The sequence below is a fragment of the Archocentrus centrarchus genome, chromosome 7 (assembly GCF_007364275.1).
Source record: "Archocentrus centrarchus isolate MPI-CPG fArcCen1 chromosome 7, fArcCen1, whole genome shotgun sequence".
NCBI lineage: Eukaryota > Metazoa > Chordata > Actinopteri > Cichliformes > Cichlidae > Archocentrus > Archocentrus centrarchus.
In genome coordinates this window covers 34,546,562-34,563,441 of record NC_044352.1, presented here as the reverse complement: position 1 = coordinate 34,563,441, position 16,880 = coordinate 34,546,562, and the positions used below count along the sequence as shown (strand labels likewise).

The following is a 16,880-nucleotide window of genomic DNA, read 5'->3' as shown; positions in this document are numbered from 1 at the left end:
AGGGAGCTTTTAGGACAGCCTGATAATAATGAATTACAATAGTCCAGCCTAGAAGTAATAAATGCATGAATTAGCTTTTCAGCATCACTCTGAGAAAGGATGTTTCTAATTTTAGAAATATTGTGCAAATGCACAAAAGCGATCCTACAAATTTGTTTAATATGTGCATTGAAGGACATATCCTGGTCCAAAAGTTTTCTCACAGTGTTACTGGAGGCCAAGGTAATACCATCCAGAGTAAATATCTGATTAGACACTATATTTCAAAGATTTGTAGGGCAGAGTACAATGACTTTAGTTTTATCTGAATTTAGAAGCACAAAATTAGAGGTCATCTAGGTTTGTGTGTTTTTGAGACATTCCTGCAGTTTAACTAATTGATGTGTATCATCTGGCTTTATTGGTAGATAAAGCTGGGTGTCATTTACATAACAATGAAAATGTATGCAATGCTTTCTAATAATACTGCCTAAGGGAAGCATGTATAATGTAAATAGAATTGGTCCTAGCACAGAACCCTGTGGAACTCCATAATTAACCTTAGTGTGTGAAGAAGACTCCCCATTTACATGAACAAATTGCAGTCTATTAGATATGATTCAAACCACTGCAGCGCAAATTCCTATGGCATGCTCTAATCTCTGTAATAAAATATTATGGTCAACAGCTGCACTGAGGTCTAGCAGGACAACCACAGATATGAGTCCATTGCCTTCAAATACTCTTCAAATAAGCCGTTCCTCTGTAGATGATCAGTTAGCTGTTTTACAGATCCTCTTTCAAGAATTTCTGAGAGAAAAGGAAAGTGGGAGATTGGCCTATATTTAGCTAAGACAGCTGGGTCAAGTGATGGCTTTTTAAGTAATGGTTTAATTGCTACCACCTTAAAAGCCTGTGGTACATAGCTAATTAATAAAGATTGATCGTATTTAAGATTGAAGCATTAATTGATGGTAGGACTTCTTTGAGCAGTCTTGTAGGAATAGGGTCTAATGTCTAAATAAATCTCAGTAGTACTGAAAGTAGCTGAACATAAAGATATGTCTTTGGTTATGAATATTTTTTTTTCTAATGGTTCAGTTTCATTTGTGCAGAAATTCATGAAGTCACTACTAGTTAAAGTGAAAGGAATACTCGGCTCTACAGAGCTCTGACTCTTTGTCAGCCTGGCTACAGTGCTGAAAACAAACCTGGGCTTGTTCTTATTTTCTTCAATTAATGGTGTATAGTAAGATGTCCTAGCTTTACGGAGGGCTTTTTTATAGAGCAACAAACTACACACTGAGGTTGTTCACACTGAACAAGCTGCTCACACTCAACGGTTATTGCTGATTAATAAACATGAAAGCATAAAACAATTATTTAACCACACTGCTAATGTTTTAAAATAAGTAAAATCAAAATTTAAATGTGAATTCATTATTGCTAGTTTCTGCCAGTGAATGCTACATTTTAGATGTGATACAACAGAGATCACTGGGATTGTGCAACAATACTGTATGTGCATATGTATTCTGCTGCACATGCACGTACAGAAAGAAAAGGGACCAAATTCAACAACAAATACATGTCTCTCAGAAAAGTGTCCAACTGAATACTGCAGTATTTATTTATTGGTACAAAAACTGTATGTGCTGACAGGTAGGAGAGAGTTAACATGGCATTAACATAACATGGCGTGGTTAACATTAGCATTTAACCTGATGTTCTCACTTACTGACAATGAAAACAGCTCTTCCAGCCCACACAAACCATGAATTTCAACCCTCACCATAGGCAGCTACAACGATCCCTTTATAATATTTTGTTAGAGCTGTGAGTGAGTGTGTCTTAGAATGCAGGAACCTGCTGACGCCATCCCGGCTCTCTTAAGACTGACGACAAATAAATGCATTAATAACATTCATATTCATAAAAGGTACTATATAGATGCTGTCCTAGTTTTACAAATAATGTATTGACTGCATAATTTTAAAATGCAGTTAACTGCATGCCACAAACCACTTTTTGTATATCTTTTAAATATAAAATGCATGTTGTGAAAGAGGCACTCCAAAAAAACAGTGTCCAAATCTTTGGATAAAAGAAATTAATAGTGCACATCTCTGGCAAATTGCTACAGTAATTTTAGGGACAAAAACTATCTTCTTTTGTGGCAGGTCAGGTGTCACAAAGTCTGCAACCCAGAGTATATTACTAAAAATGGTGTTAAGACATCTGTAAATGTTGTGACATTATGTTGAATTCATCATAAAGTGCAACTTAAAAATATGCAGAAGTCGGACTTCCGGTTATGGCGGCCATGTGAGAGGACGTGTCTTCACCGCTCTGCTGTTCCAGTCAAAGAATTTACCTAAAACTCCTTCCTTTCAAAACGAACTAAATGACAAAAGAGCGCGTGAGTTCGGAATAATGCCTAAAGCAGCAAAAACATCCCAAGAAGTAAGTGAAAAGGCGAAACAACACAAGCTAACAGAATACCACCTTCGTGGTGAAATGCAGAAAGCTAATGCTAGCTCATCCTCCGCTCCGATGGTTGCCGCAGACAGAGAAGAGAACCCGAAGTCTCAAAGCAGCAAGGTGGATGAAATACTTTCTGTTGTTAATTCGATCCAGAAGGATTTCTCCTCTAGATTTGATGAGGTTCTGGGCTCCATCGACAGTGTAAGAAAAGAGATAAATGACTGTACTCAACGAATCACAGAAACCGAAACACGTATTTCTGATGCGGAGAGTGAGATAGAAATACTACGAACTAAGGTGGATACGCTAGAGTCCAAGAAGAAAGAATTGGAAGATAAAGTTACGGATCTGGAGGCTAGGTCGAGACAAAACAACCTGAGGCTTATCGGTCTGCCGGAGGGAGCTGAAGGACAGAATCCATGTGAGTTCCTAGAGAAGTGGCTGCCGGAGACCCTCGGTGTTGGAGCGGTGGTCGTGGAAAGAGCGCATCGAATTGGACCCCGGAGGGACAGCACTGCAGCGCCTCGCACTTTAATAATGAGATTTCTTAGCTACAAGGATAAGCAGCGTATTGCTCTAGCATCAAGAGTTAATACTGAAATTCGTTACCAGAATCATCAAGTCCGGCTCTACCCAGATACGGCGGCGGATCTTTTCCAGCTTCGGAAGCAGTTTGACCCGATACGCACAGAACTACGCAAACTGGGACTGCGCCACGGGGTGGCTCACCCAGCCAAGCTGCTGGTGACTTATCAGGACCGAACTCATGTTTTCAAAACAGCGGCGGCTGCACGTGAGTTTTTACAGAAAATCCAGAAGAAAACCAACGGGGAGGCAACAGTGGCTTAAACGCCCATACGGTTTCTTGAGTTAACAATTTGTGGCTTTCTATAACCAAGTTGTTGCCTTTATTTGTCAGTTATATGGGTGATGGAACAACAGGGATCTAGTACGAATACATTTACTCCTGCTTAGGGATGGCAAGGGGGAGCATGCACATACCGGTTGGTGTGCATGCATGCTAATAAGCTCGAACCCGTGAGCAAATATATGGAAGATTAAAGTACTGTTATGTATAGTGAACAGCATCGGTAAACATCGGTTTTTTGTTTTGGTCATTGAGTGGTTAGACTGCTCCTCACTGTGTGTGGGTCAGTCACACGTGGTAACGGGAGGTGTACAGAGGGGGGAGGGAGTCCCTCGGAAGTCGGACTTGGTGTGGGAAACTAGGTTTAGGGGATATGTTGTGAGTTTTGTTCTGTTTAAGCTTCTCAAATGTTCATGTTGGTATGGGGTAAACTTTTTTTTTTATTTTTTCTCCATTTCTGGTAATTTGATGGATCTTACATGTCGCAAGCCTTAAATGTTAAAATGGTTACATGGAACTGCAGGGGCCTACAACGTCTAAAGAAGGTCAAACAAGTCATTAATAAACTGCAAGATTTGGATTCCAGAATAGTATTTCTACAGGAGACGCATCTTATGAAAGAGGATGAGGGGCGGGTCAGGAGGAGGTGGCGAGGCAATGTATTCACTTCAACATTTTCTTCTCAAGCAAGAGGAGTTATGACTCTTATCCACGAATCTGTCCCATTCCTTGCAACCAATGTTATCAAGGATGAGAAGGGTAGATATTTGATAGTTCAGGGCTCTTTACTATCGGAAAAAATTAACCTAGTTAACGTATATGGTCCCAACACAAATGATTCTGGGTTTTTTCAGAACTTGTTCCTCTCACTTTCAGCGTTGCAGGGGCGCTTTGTGATCGCAGGGGATTTTAATTGTACTCTTGTTCCAGAAATAGATAGATCCACAGGGTCAGATCTGACACATAACACCTGTAGAACAACTATACAAATGTTTATGAAAACTCTCAGACTGGTAGACATCTTTAGGGAACTTCAGCAACAAACCAGAGCCTACTCATGCTACTCGGCAACATTTCAGACGTACTCGCGAATAGATTATTTTTTAATTTCAACAGAACTAATATCCAAAATTCAAAACTGTACCTATGGAAACATAGTGATTTCAGATCATGCTCCATGTTGTCTGAGCTACTGTGATAATAATCTTACTAGGGATCCCCCTAGATGGCGCTTTCAGCATAAATGGTTGCAGGATGAAGATTTTGTTAAATATATAGGAATACAAATTGATGAGTTCTTTCAGTTGAATACTAATCAAACAACAGCATGCATCAGATGGGAGGCCTTTAAAGCATTTATTAGAGGTCATATTATTAGCTTTACAGGCAATAAGTCTAAGGAAGCCAAGACTAAAAGGCAGCACCTAGAAAATAAAATAAAGAACATTCAGGAGAAGGTTTTTCAAACAAATGATACTGAGTTGAAAAAACAGCTGTTGATCCTCAGAGCAGAATATGACAAAATGTCCAGTCTCAGAGCTGCATCCAGTCTCTTAAGATTGAAACAAAATTTTTACGAACAGGGGGATAAGGCTGGAAAACTTTTAGCTTGGCAGATTAAACGGCTTGAAACAACAACCTCGATTACATCAATAGAAACACAGAATAAAACTCTAACAGATCCAAGGGATATTAATAATGCTTTTAAAGATTATTATCAGAAATTATACGACTCTAAAGGAAAGTTAGACCAAGTGGAATTAGACAAGTTTTTAAGTAGACTACATATCCCTGTCATTGCAGAGGATTGTAGAGTAGACTTAAATATAGAAATAAATAAAGAGGAATTAGCACAGGCCATTAATGGAATGAAATCTGGTAAGCAACCAGGACCTGATGGTATCCCCATTGACCTTTACAAAAAATTTAAGGACAAACTTCTTTCTCCCCTTCTAGACATGTTCATGGAGTCATTTAAAAATGGCACCTTGCCTCCCTCTTTAAATCAGGCTCTAATTATTCTGCTGCCAAAACCGGGTAGGCCTCCCAATAAATGTGAAAACCTGAGACCCATTAGTCTACTTAACTCTGATCTCAAAATCATCTGTAAATTATTGGCACTACGACTGCAAAGAATCTTACCAGATATTATAAATAAAGATCAAAATGGGTTTGTAGTAGGGAGGCAGGGATATCACAATATTAGAAGAGTCCTGAATATTATTTGGTTCAAAAAGAACGCTAAAGACACAGGTCTTCTTTCAGTGGACGCGGAGAAGGCTTTTGATAGGGTCGAATGGCCCTATCTTTTTAACATATTGGAAAGGCTGAATTGTGGTAGTAACTTTATTAAATGGGTTAAAATATTATATAACAATCCAACGGCAGAAATAGTATCAAACAAAATATTTTCAAGGGCGATTCAAATCAGGAAGGGTTGTCGCCAGGGATGCCCTCTCTCTCCCTTACTATTCACACTAGCAATCGAGCCTTTGGCATCAGCTATTCGTCTCCATTCACGAATATCTGGGATCACGGTGGGTCCCACAGAGCACAAAATTTCTCTATTCGCTGATGATGTTATTTTATTTCTAACAGATCTGAAAAACTCAATTCCGGCGACGATGGAAGTGATCCAGGAATTTGGGAGAGTCTCAGGCTACAAAGTAAATAATACAAAATCCTCTATTCTGGTATTAAATCAAGGTGAAAGGATCAACCCCATCAGTGAGATTAAGCAATTTAACGTGGTGGAACATTTTGTATATTTGGGTGTTCAGATTTTCCCAGAACTACAACAAGTGGTCAAATCCAACTACGAACTCCTAATGAAAACAATAGCTGCCTCAATTAACAACTGGACATCTGTGCCTATATCCATATTGGGAAGAGTTAATGTCCTGAAAATGAATATACTTCCAAAGCTATTATACCTCTTCCAAAGCATTCCCCTGCCGCCTCCTCCTGAATTATACAATTGGCTGAAAAAAAACATTTTAGGTTTTGTGTGGAATAATGGAAGGTCTAGGCTTCGCCTCTCGTTGCTTTATTTACCATTTGATAGAGGGGGGTTAAAGTGCCCCAACTTTAAACTTTACTATTGGGCCACTCAACTAAGGACTATTATGTTCTATTTTGCAGATAAAGATAATCCTCATTGGGTAGAAATGGAGTCCCACAATTTAAGTCTAACTCTTCCATTGTTCATATACTCCGACACATTAAAGAAGTTACAGAAACACACTACAAATCCCATTCTGAAAAACATGATAAAAATTTGGCAGGATGTTAGAAAATACCTTGCGGAGCCAAACAACATATCCCAATTTAGCCCAATATGGGGTAATCAGCTGTTTGCTCCAGGTAGGGCAGATGCAACCTTTAGGCTTTGGGCACTGCAAGGTTTAAAAAGTATTGGGGACCTTTACCCATCAAATTCTGATATATTTTTGTCATTTGGAGAGCTACAAATCAAATTCAAGCTGGATAAAAAGCACTATTTCAAATTTCTTCAGATAAGAAGCTTTGTTAAAGCAAACTACAACAATCTTAACAAGCCCCCTCTTACCTTACTTGAAAAGTTAATGATTCGGAATAAATCAAGAAAGGGCATCATTTCAGACTTTTATAATGTCCTGATCTCCAACTCATTAGAGAACTCAAACAATAAGCTTATAAACTGGAATTTGGACCTATCATCAAATATCAGTGAAAAGGAGTGGGAAAGGGCTTTAATTAAAACTCACACAATGTCCATAAACAGCCGTCTTAGAATTCTACAATTTAAATGGCTAATGCGTATCTATGTTACGCCTGTGCATTTAAATAAATACAATAATAATATTCCAGATCTTTGTGTAAAATGTAACTCCAAAGGGACTTTAATACACTGCATGTGGGAATGTAGACAAATCAAAGCATTTTGGACAGAGGTGAAAGATATAATTGAAAAAATTATCTCAAAACAAGTTCCATTGGATCCTAAACTGTTCCTGTTAGCTTTATATCCTGGGGAACATAACTTTATTAAATCAGAACGTACCTTTATAGATATAAGCTCGTTAGCTGCAAAAAAATGTATTGCTTTGGTTTGGAAAAACATCAGCAGACCTAGTGCCACACAGTGGTTAAAACAGATGTCGTCTAATTTGCCGCTAGAAAGAATAACATATATTAGGAATTCCAAACAGTATCTTTTCGAGAGTATTTGGGGACCTTTCATTAATTATATTAAGAACTTAGACTTGACAGAAGGTTTGTTTGAGTTCTGATTTGCCGGAACCTGTGGTGTGCCATGTTGTATAGATGTATATATTCATATTTGACCAATTTGTAATCTGCTCGAATACCCCTGTCTTTGAGAAGCTGTGTTTTTTTTTTTTTTTTTTTTTTTTTTTCTATTTGTCTCTTTTTTCTTTTTTCCTTTACTTCTTTATTTTCATTTCTCTAAGTTGAGTAAAACTAATTACTACCATGTAATAACTACAAAGAGAACCCGTTCAGACAATTACGTGCTTGTATTTGCAAAGTGAAAAATCCTAATAAAAAATATATTGGTAAAAAAAAAAAAATATGCAGAAGTCATTTCACATTATGCTGTGTATACTCTTAGCCCTGATTTATTCTGCAGCCTTAAGTCTAATTTTTTGTGGTTTACTCATTTTATAGTATTGTTCAAAAATCAAAAATTTCTTTATATTTTACAGGAAATAGGTGCAGCTATTTATTTAAATGTGCAAATGTGCAGTTTATAAGGTTAAAACAGAGCTTGAAAGTCAATATTTGATTTGGTATGACCACCTTTATTTTTCAACATAGTCTGAACTCTCTGAGACAGCTTTCTGTAATTTCTTTATGTAGTCTTCAGGAATAGTTCTCCAGGCTTCTTGGAGAACATTCAAAGTTCTTTGGCTCTTCTTTCTGCCTTTTGTTCCATTCTCTGTCAAGATGATCCCACACTGCTTCAATAATATTGAAGTCCAGGGCTCTGGGGAGGTCAATCTGTGACTGATAGAAAAACATACAATGGCATGCTTTGCTGCATCGGCAGTGTGTCTAGAACTTTGCTACTCTCGCCCCCCCGCTGGGCTGAGGATTTCACCGCTTCACTTTTGGAGCTCTGCTGTCACCGCTTGATTTAGCGGGCAACAGAAATCGAAATGACAACCGGCGTGAATGCGAGGAGAAGTAAGAGGAAAATGAAGATCAAATGAAAATTTCAGGCATGATTTAACACGAGTAGATCATCGCTGACAAGTTTTTTCCACGCCTCCACTGTTCTGTGCTGTGAGTGTGCGTGTGTGGCTGTGCGCATGTTTTGCTCGCTGTGCAGAGAATGTCAGCTGTTATTTTTTTCCTTACGTTAGCTTCAGCCACCAGAATGATCACTATAACCACAGTTTGTTAGCAGAGGCTGTCATAGCACTAGCAATCGTTTGGATCAGCAACATGAAGAACAGAGAACTTTGTAGCTGCTCCATCCACCCTGTTTGTTTCACTGCAGTGAAACTGCAGTACGGAAGTTAAAATGTGCAGATGAATTGTTAAAATGAAGAATTATTTCTTTTCCGATTACTTGATTAATTGATGGAGTAATCGATAGAATACTCTATTACTAAAAGAATTGATAGTTGCAGCCCTTTGAAAGCCATAGTCAAACATTACTTTTCAGCACCAGTGGAGCTCTGAAAGGCCTTCAAGAAAAAACTACAGTTCCCAGCAAGATGATATCACTTCCTGTTGTTACATTAAAATCGTGACAATTTATGCTTACAACATGGTGGCTAATATTTGAGCATAGAAAATGCTTTTAGCAGCTGATTGATAAAACATCTGGATTATGTTTTTCAGGCTAGAACCCTGTGTTATGTGGCTTAACAAAAAACATTCCTCTTCATATACAAGGAATGGACTGAAAGTTAATTTAAAAGCAGCCAGTATCCAAAGAACAACTTTGAGGGACCCTCACAAGCCTGGATAACACACTGAACAAAATTACAGCAGGTGAACATCTGGCTTCTCCTATGCAAAATGTAAAGAAATGATGGTGACTCAAGACTTTTGTACAGTATGAAAGTTTAAAGAAATTTATAGCATAAAATAAAATATTAAATTGTAACCTGACAGGAAAAAAAATTTAGGACTGAAAAAGTAACCTTAAATAAACAATAAATAAAAAAATTAGGTTCTTCCAGTATCAGACATAATCTGCACATCTGCTTTTGGCTCGGTAGTCTGAGGAATTTGTGTGCAAAATCTTCTTTTTTCTTTATTTCATTTTCTTTTAAATTGCATATTTTAGGATCAAAGTTAAAGCAATAATAACGTGCTAACAGAAATTCCTTTTAACACCTCTTTTTTTTTTTAACGTGCGATTAATGCATACATTGGTCTATGACCTTTGGCCCACCCCTGTGGGTTGGAATGTCAGGAAGTGATGCAACAGTAATGTCTTGGATGGTAAGCAGAAATGGATAAAGATAAGGTCTTTTGATTGGCAAGTTCAGCTTTAAAGCTCTGCCAAATGGTTCTCTTGACAAGACCAAACTTACTTGTATTCACTGTCGATTTGAACTGTAGTACATCAAGTCTCAAATACTACTTGCTGGACAAACACACAGCTGATGCGGAGAGTCCTCCTCCCTGTCGTAGGTGTCAATGGAGACGTCTAGTAAATTCTTTTTTTTTTTTTTAATTTGTGTTGTGTCTCCCTGTTTTGAACCCACTAGAAGGGGATGTTTTTTGTGAGTCTTTAATTTTTGTCCATGTTAGGTTAGACACAATTACATTGTGTGGGTGTATATGCTTAAGTGCAGAGGTGGGAAGCAACATAGTACAAATACTTTGTTAGTGTACTTAAGTAGATTTTTCAGGTATCTGTACTTCACTTGAGTATTTTCTGACAACTTTTTACTTTTATTCCCTACATCAGGGGTGGCCAACTCCAGGCCTCGAGAGCCGGTGTCCTGCAGGTTTTAGATGTGTCCCTGATCCGACACACCTGAATCAAATGGCTGAATTACCTCCTCAGTATGCAGTCAAGTTCTCCAGAGTCCTGCTAATATGTGCTTCAGGTGTGTTGAAGCAGAGACATCTAAAAACTGCAGGACACCGGCTCTCGAGGCCTGAAGTTGGCCACCCCTGCCCTACATTTTTACACAAATATCAGTACTGTCTACTCCTTACATTTTCAAAACAGGTTTGTTATTTTAGGTTTAACACATCTGAGGGAAGTTTTTATTTCCAGACACTGCACCTTCAAACCATAACAAACAGAAGGCAATCCTACTGGAGTAGCATCCATCACCGGTGCTTATTGCATACATAAAATGATTAAAGCGGCAAAACCATATAATTTATGCATCCTTTATAGGGCTCTACTCAGAGGTCAGTGGGCTGGACCAAGTTGTGGTTGCTGTACTTCTGCTAGCTATTATTATATTAATACTTCAGGTTCAGTTAGTGTTACAGCTAGCTCCAAAGAGCTACTTTTACTTTCTTACTTTGAGTACATTTCAGAGCCTGTACTTTTTCACTTTCACTTGAGTGAAGAAGTTGAATCAGTACTGAAGTACTGATTCAACTTGGTAAAAGTTAAAACTTTTACCATAGTATTTTTTATGATAAGCTTTATCATTTCCTTTATGATAAGCTTTATCATAAAGGAAAGTTTTAAGCCTAATCTCTATTTTTAAGATTAGGCTTAAAACTTTCCTTTATGATAAAGCTTATAGTTAGGGCTGGATCAGGTGACCCTGAACCATCCCTTAGTTATGCTGCTATAGGCCTAGGCTGCTGGGGGGTTCACATAATGCACTGTTTCTCATTCACCTTATTTACTTTGTTTATACTCCACTCTGCATTTAATCATTAATTGATATTAATCTCTGGCTCTCTTCCACAGCATGTCTTTCTCTCCCCTCAGCCCAACCGGTCGCGGCAGATGACTGCCCCTCCCTGAGCCTGGTTCTGCTGGAGGTTTCTTCCTGTTAAAAGGGAGTTTTTCCTTTCCACTGTCGCCAAGTGCTTGCTCATAGGGGGTCGTTTTGACTGTTGGGTTTTCTCTGTATTATTTTAGGGTCTTTACCCACAATACAAAGCGCCTTGAGGCGACAGTTTGTTGTGATTTGGCGCTATATAAATAAAATTGAATTGAATTGAATTGAATTGAATTGAATTAACACCAGTATCTACACTTCTATTTAAGTACAGACAGGGGTCTCAGACAACAACCACTATGCAATATCAGGTCAGGCTGAACTGGTTACAACCTTTGAAAAATCTTGAACTTTAAGTCAACTGGACAGTTAAAACAGTTATGATTTTCCAAAAATACCAAAGTGATGTCATCAAGCGTTTTCAACAGTCTGCAGTCCTGATCAATGATTATATTCATAAGAATGTAATCATGCATTTGCTTGTCTGTGTAGGGGACCCTTGTACCATCTCCTCTGAAATGGAGCTGGAGGAGGCTTTTCGGATTTATGGCCGAACCAAAAGGTCTGGATTACTATTACATGGTGAGTTTGCTCCAACCTTTCATTAATGGTAACATGCACGCATATATATATATATATATATATATATATATATATATATATATATATATATATATATATATATGCGTATTAAACTATATATATTAAACTATATATATATATATATAGTTTAATATGTATGACCTACAGTTTAAAAAAGTAAAACAAACAAAAAACCCTTCCTTGATTTGCATCTTTCTATTAGCCACTGTCATTTTAGCTACAGTCTCTAGAAAAACCCACTAGTATATTAGTGGGATTTCCCTTTTTTTCCCTTTACTACTAATGCCAACTTCTCAAATTCATCTGTGCAAGGTTATGATGAATGTCCAAAATATTCAAGTGGACAATCTTAGAAACCTAGGTAACAAGCGATGGGACATGACCCCATATTATACAGCCCTCTCGTATCATAGCAGCTTACAAAATGACTGAAAAGGCATAGTAAGAAGGTTATACATGTGGTGTCAGAATTTAAAACAAGGATGCCTCTGAAAAAGCTGCAGCAAGTAATAGATAACATGATGATGTAGAGGAAGGTACCAGTGCACACTCTGCTCTTGTTTTCAATGTATTTTTCTTTTTAATTGATTCATTTTTCTTGGAAATGAAAACCACACTGTAAGCAAATGCTTTGTTACAGTACTTACTGACAAAAGAAGCTCTACTACTTGATATCCGGAGAAATAAAATTGTCCATCCTCTTTATTCTGTTTTTTGCAGTCTTCCCCAGTATTCCGGAGCAGCCTGGCATGCTCTGCCCTGGAGAAGACAGTAAGTAAACCAGCTCTGCTTTCACATCATAATACTTCTAGAACTAGTGATATTGGATTGTATTCAGTGTAACCAGCACTGTTAACCATTTTGAAGCACTAAAAAAGAAATCATAGACTGTGTACAATGCATGTAGCCTCCATGATGTGAACTATTGGTCTCTGAAGCCCCATTTAAACTTCAACATAAGCACTCTGGCTTCTGGCACGTTCGTTTTTTTGGTGCCAAAATTTACCATATTGTGAAGTGGGTTGAAGCGTTATGACCAAAGGTTACAAAGTTGTATTCTGGAACTGTGTGAACACACACCAACCTGCCAATTATTTATAAGTAACAGACTAATAACATTTCATTCACCAGATGCCTTTGATGGGCTGTTAGTTGTCACACATGTCAGTCAAAGCTGCAACACTTCTAACTGTAAGACTCAAAAGAGTTTAAATGGAATAGTTATAAAAATATTTATTATTAATGTATATATTTTTTCCTGCTGTAACACTGGACATTTAGGGATGGTTCCCCAGACAGGAATTAAGCCAAATCCTAGACTGAAACTGTTTTTCAAACCAGATTAACAGAAATCAGCTTTCTGTGTCATGGTTTGAAATAGTTGTAGACCAGAGAAAAATAAAGTTTTATATGAGCCCTCATCTGAACTGTCTAGGTGGTCACCAGGTACATTCTTCAAAGGTTGCTGGTTCTCTGTTCTTCCTGTCAATAACTCATCCAGCAGGTCTTTGTCTTTATTTGCAAGTCCTTCACCAGTTTGAAATGTTTTTCCTCAGGCTTCAGCAGCACTGTATCTTTTTTTTTTTTCTTTTTTTTTTTTGATTAATTATGTTCTTACAATTAGTTATGTTCTTACCTTGTGTAAAATTAGGATTGTAAAGTTAACTCAGATTTATCTGTATACTCACAAAAGAGTAAGATACATCCGATGAATCTTAAATGAAGTTATTCTTTCATGCTTGTAGATGCATGTGCTTGTGCACTGAATTCCTTACAAATAGATGTCCTGGTATTCATTTTCTTTGTTTCCACAGCTTATGTATACTGTTTAATCCTCAAAAGTCAGATGTCTTAAACCTTTTTGGTTTAAGACATTTGTTATACTCATGTGCAAAATAAAATGGGAGAATCTTGTCGTCATACTGTCCATCTGTCTAGGTTTAGTACCCTTTGTATGCTTTGGCTGTATCTGTGTGAAGTGGAGAGTAAATAACATGGACAATTTCAGGCTGCTAATACTATGATAAAATATGCTAATTATATGTAGCCTCTGTCTCATGCCTGATTGGCTTAGCCTTAGCTTAATCGTGATCATATTGTGCTGTGATTGGCTATACTCAACTCAACTTAGCTTTATTTATAAAGCACTTTAAAATCAATGCCATTGACCGAAGTTCTGTACACAAGTAAGAGCAAACAGGTTTAAAATCCATATAAAAACAAAACAGAACAAAACATAGAAGACAGTGGTTAGAGCAGTAAAACAATAAGAGCCAACAAAAGAGAGTAAAACCACAGTTAAAACAATAAACAGTAAGAACCAACATCTCAGACTGAGTTCAAAAAGAAGAAATGTGTTTTAAGAGAGGATTTAAAAGCAGAGAGTGAGTCAGACTGCCTGATGTCCAGTTTGGGGGCAGTGACTGAAAATGTGTTTCCTCAGTTTCCTTTTTGTCATTGGGTTAGTCAGCAGTGACAGACCAGCTGACCTGAGTGAACATGAGGGAGCGTACAGGTGGAGCAGGTCAGACATATATGGTGGGACAAGGCCATGAAGACATTTAAAAACAAAAGAATTTTAAAATCAATCCTAAAATGAACTGGGAACCAATGAAGTGAGGCTAAAATCGGTGTAATGTGTTTACATTTTTTGACACCAACTAAAAGTCGAGCAGCAGCATTTTGTACCATCTGTAGTCGGGTGAGTAGTGACTGGTTCAGCCCAACACAAGGTGCATTACAGTAGTATAAGTGAGCTGTGATAAAAGCATGGATTAAAATCTAAAAGTGATGCCGTAACAGAAATGGCTTCATCTTGGCCATTTGTCTTAATTGATGAAAACTGGATCTGACTGCTGACTTAATCTGTGCATCAAGTTTAAGATTACGGTCCAGTTTTACACCCAGGTTTGTTGCTGTCTGTGTCAGACATTGAGTCAAAGGACCCAGATCAACATTCATTTTGGAGGTGTCACTAGGCCCAAATAAGATGACCTCAGTCTTTTTATCGTTCAGGTGCAAAAAGTTTGTGGACAGTCATGCCGTGATATCTCCAATGTACTCTAAGAGATGGTTTGCAGAATATGCATTTTGTTGCTTCAGTGGCACATAACTTTGACAGTAATCAGCATAAAAGTGGAATGCGATGTCATGTCTTCTAAGAACTGATCCCATTGGAAGTAGTTACAGAGAGAACAGAAGAGGGCCAAGCATTGGTGCAGCTGCCATCGGGCAAGATGCAGGGTACACTCTGTACAGGTCGAGCCAACAGTTATATTTTCGGTGAAAACAGTCCATTATGGTTGTCACTTTTCTCCATGGCCGCCATGCTGGTTCTGTTGGAGCTACTCAGAAAGCTAGCTTGATTAGATGCTCACTAATTAGACTTCTGTGCTGGTTCTTTGCATGGCCTAGGTACGCAACCAGCCGGCATTTATTCTTGCGTGAGCTGCATTATGTGTGCTAATTACCTTGTGGTTGTGTGCCGGTGTTTTATCTGCTGTGTCGGCCGACAGAAACATAAAAACGCTGGGACTTTTTCTCTGCCACTGTACCAACTCTGCCATTATTATGCACACCAGCACGGTGAACAGACACACCGTGAGGTGCTGGATGGCACACTCGCAGTGGCGCAGCTCAGTGTGCAAAGCTTATAAAATACTAAAGAAAAGTTTATTTTCATTTTTTAATATTTTTTTAAAAAGGTTGAAGATGAAGTTTTCTTTCTTTCTTACAGAGGTGCAATGAGCTGCGTGAGGAAATTTGTCAGTTTATGGAAAGTAAAAAAGAAATGGAATAAGAGAGAAGACTAAATGGCTTGTTTCTTGTATTTGGACTTTTTTTCTAATATCACACCACAGTTTTTATCTGAAACATTATTGAAGAAAATATAAGTTTGTATTTTATTTAATGCGTTGAGGAAAAAGTTGCTGCATTCTGGTCATTCAAATTCATATTGCTAATTCAAATATTTTCAGTTTTAGACTGTTCAATAAAGGTTAATCATGTTTGGCATGCAACTTAGACTGTTTGCAATTTTGGCCCGTTCTGTGATAGAGTTTTCACACCCCTGCCATAGACGATTGACCTCGCTTTTGCAGTTGGTCTCAAATGGCCACTTGAAGAACTGCAAACATTAGGAACTGGCTTTAGTTTTCAGCCCCACAGGTTTCTGTTGGATAGAAACCTGGTTTTGGTGTAACAACAATAACTTGTGATCAGACTGCTGTTGTAGGAATTCTAGGAGTACCATCTGTCATTCAGGATGGGTTAATGAGTAAGTGGTTGTTGAAATACATACATATTTTAGAAAGAGGTGAGGTATGATTTAGAGATAATTTCCTCAGTTGACAATGGAAGCCATTCTGTTTGTTTCACATCTAGTCTTTTTGTCATAAACATATTGATTAGAGTTGTAGTTTTTTTTTTAATTCTAAATTTTAATTTGCAATCTATGTGGAATGGAAATTCTGATTAGTTTACAAAATTATGAAAATGAATGACTTATTAGCATCCACCACAGACAGCATGGTATATCAGTGGTGGGTGCACAGTGGCATATATGGAATTAACTAGTTTACAACTCACCAGCTGCGTGATGCATGGCATTTTCACCAATAATTTGTGGTAACTTCTGCCATATTGTATTGCAATGAATACAAATGAGATAAGATATTCTGATCATTCGGCTCAAGTACGTTTGAAGAATACTTCCAGCCCAGTTGATCTTTTTAGCCTTACAAAATATTGTGATACTGCTCAGATATTTGACTATATTAGGTTTTGTTTAGGGTGTCCAAGGCATGCAATAATCTGATTAATGTTTGAAGGGTGTGCCTTATGAGTTCTTGTTTTGTTTTTTTATGATGTTTGTTGATCACAACCTAGGATTCTACAAAAACGTGCATTGTATTGTGTTTACTAATCAGTACAGAAATTGAACAATTTAAGTACAGGACATAAAGTTCCCCTTTAATTTTATTTACATTAGTTTGATACTTGAGTAGAAT

The 16,880-nt window shown here is 37.7% G+C and overlaps 1 protein-coding gene across 1 annotated transcript in view; it reads left to right on the top strand.

The window, feature by feature from the left end:
* Positions 1 to 16,880, top strand: part of prkcz (protein kinase C, zeta) — a 178,615-nt gene that overhangs the window by 16,970 nt on the left and 144,765 nt on the right. Inside the window, exons 3-4 of the mRNA XM_030732648.1 lie at positions 11,761 to 11,850; positions 12,592 to 12,642. Of these exons, the coding sequence (XP_030588508.1) occupies positions 11,761 to 11,850; positions 12,592 to 12,642 (141 nt within the window). The remainder of the gene's footprint in view (positions 1 to 11,760; positions 11,851 to 12,591; positions 12,643 to 16,880) is intronic.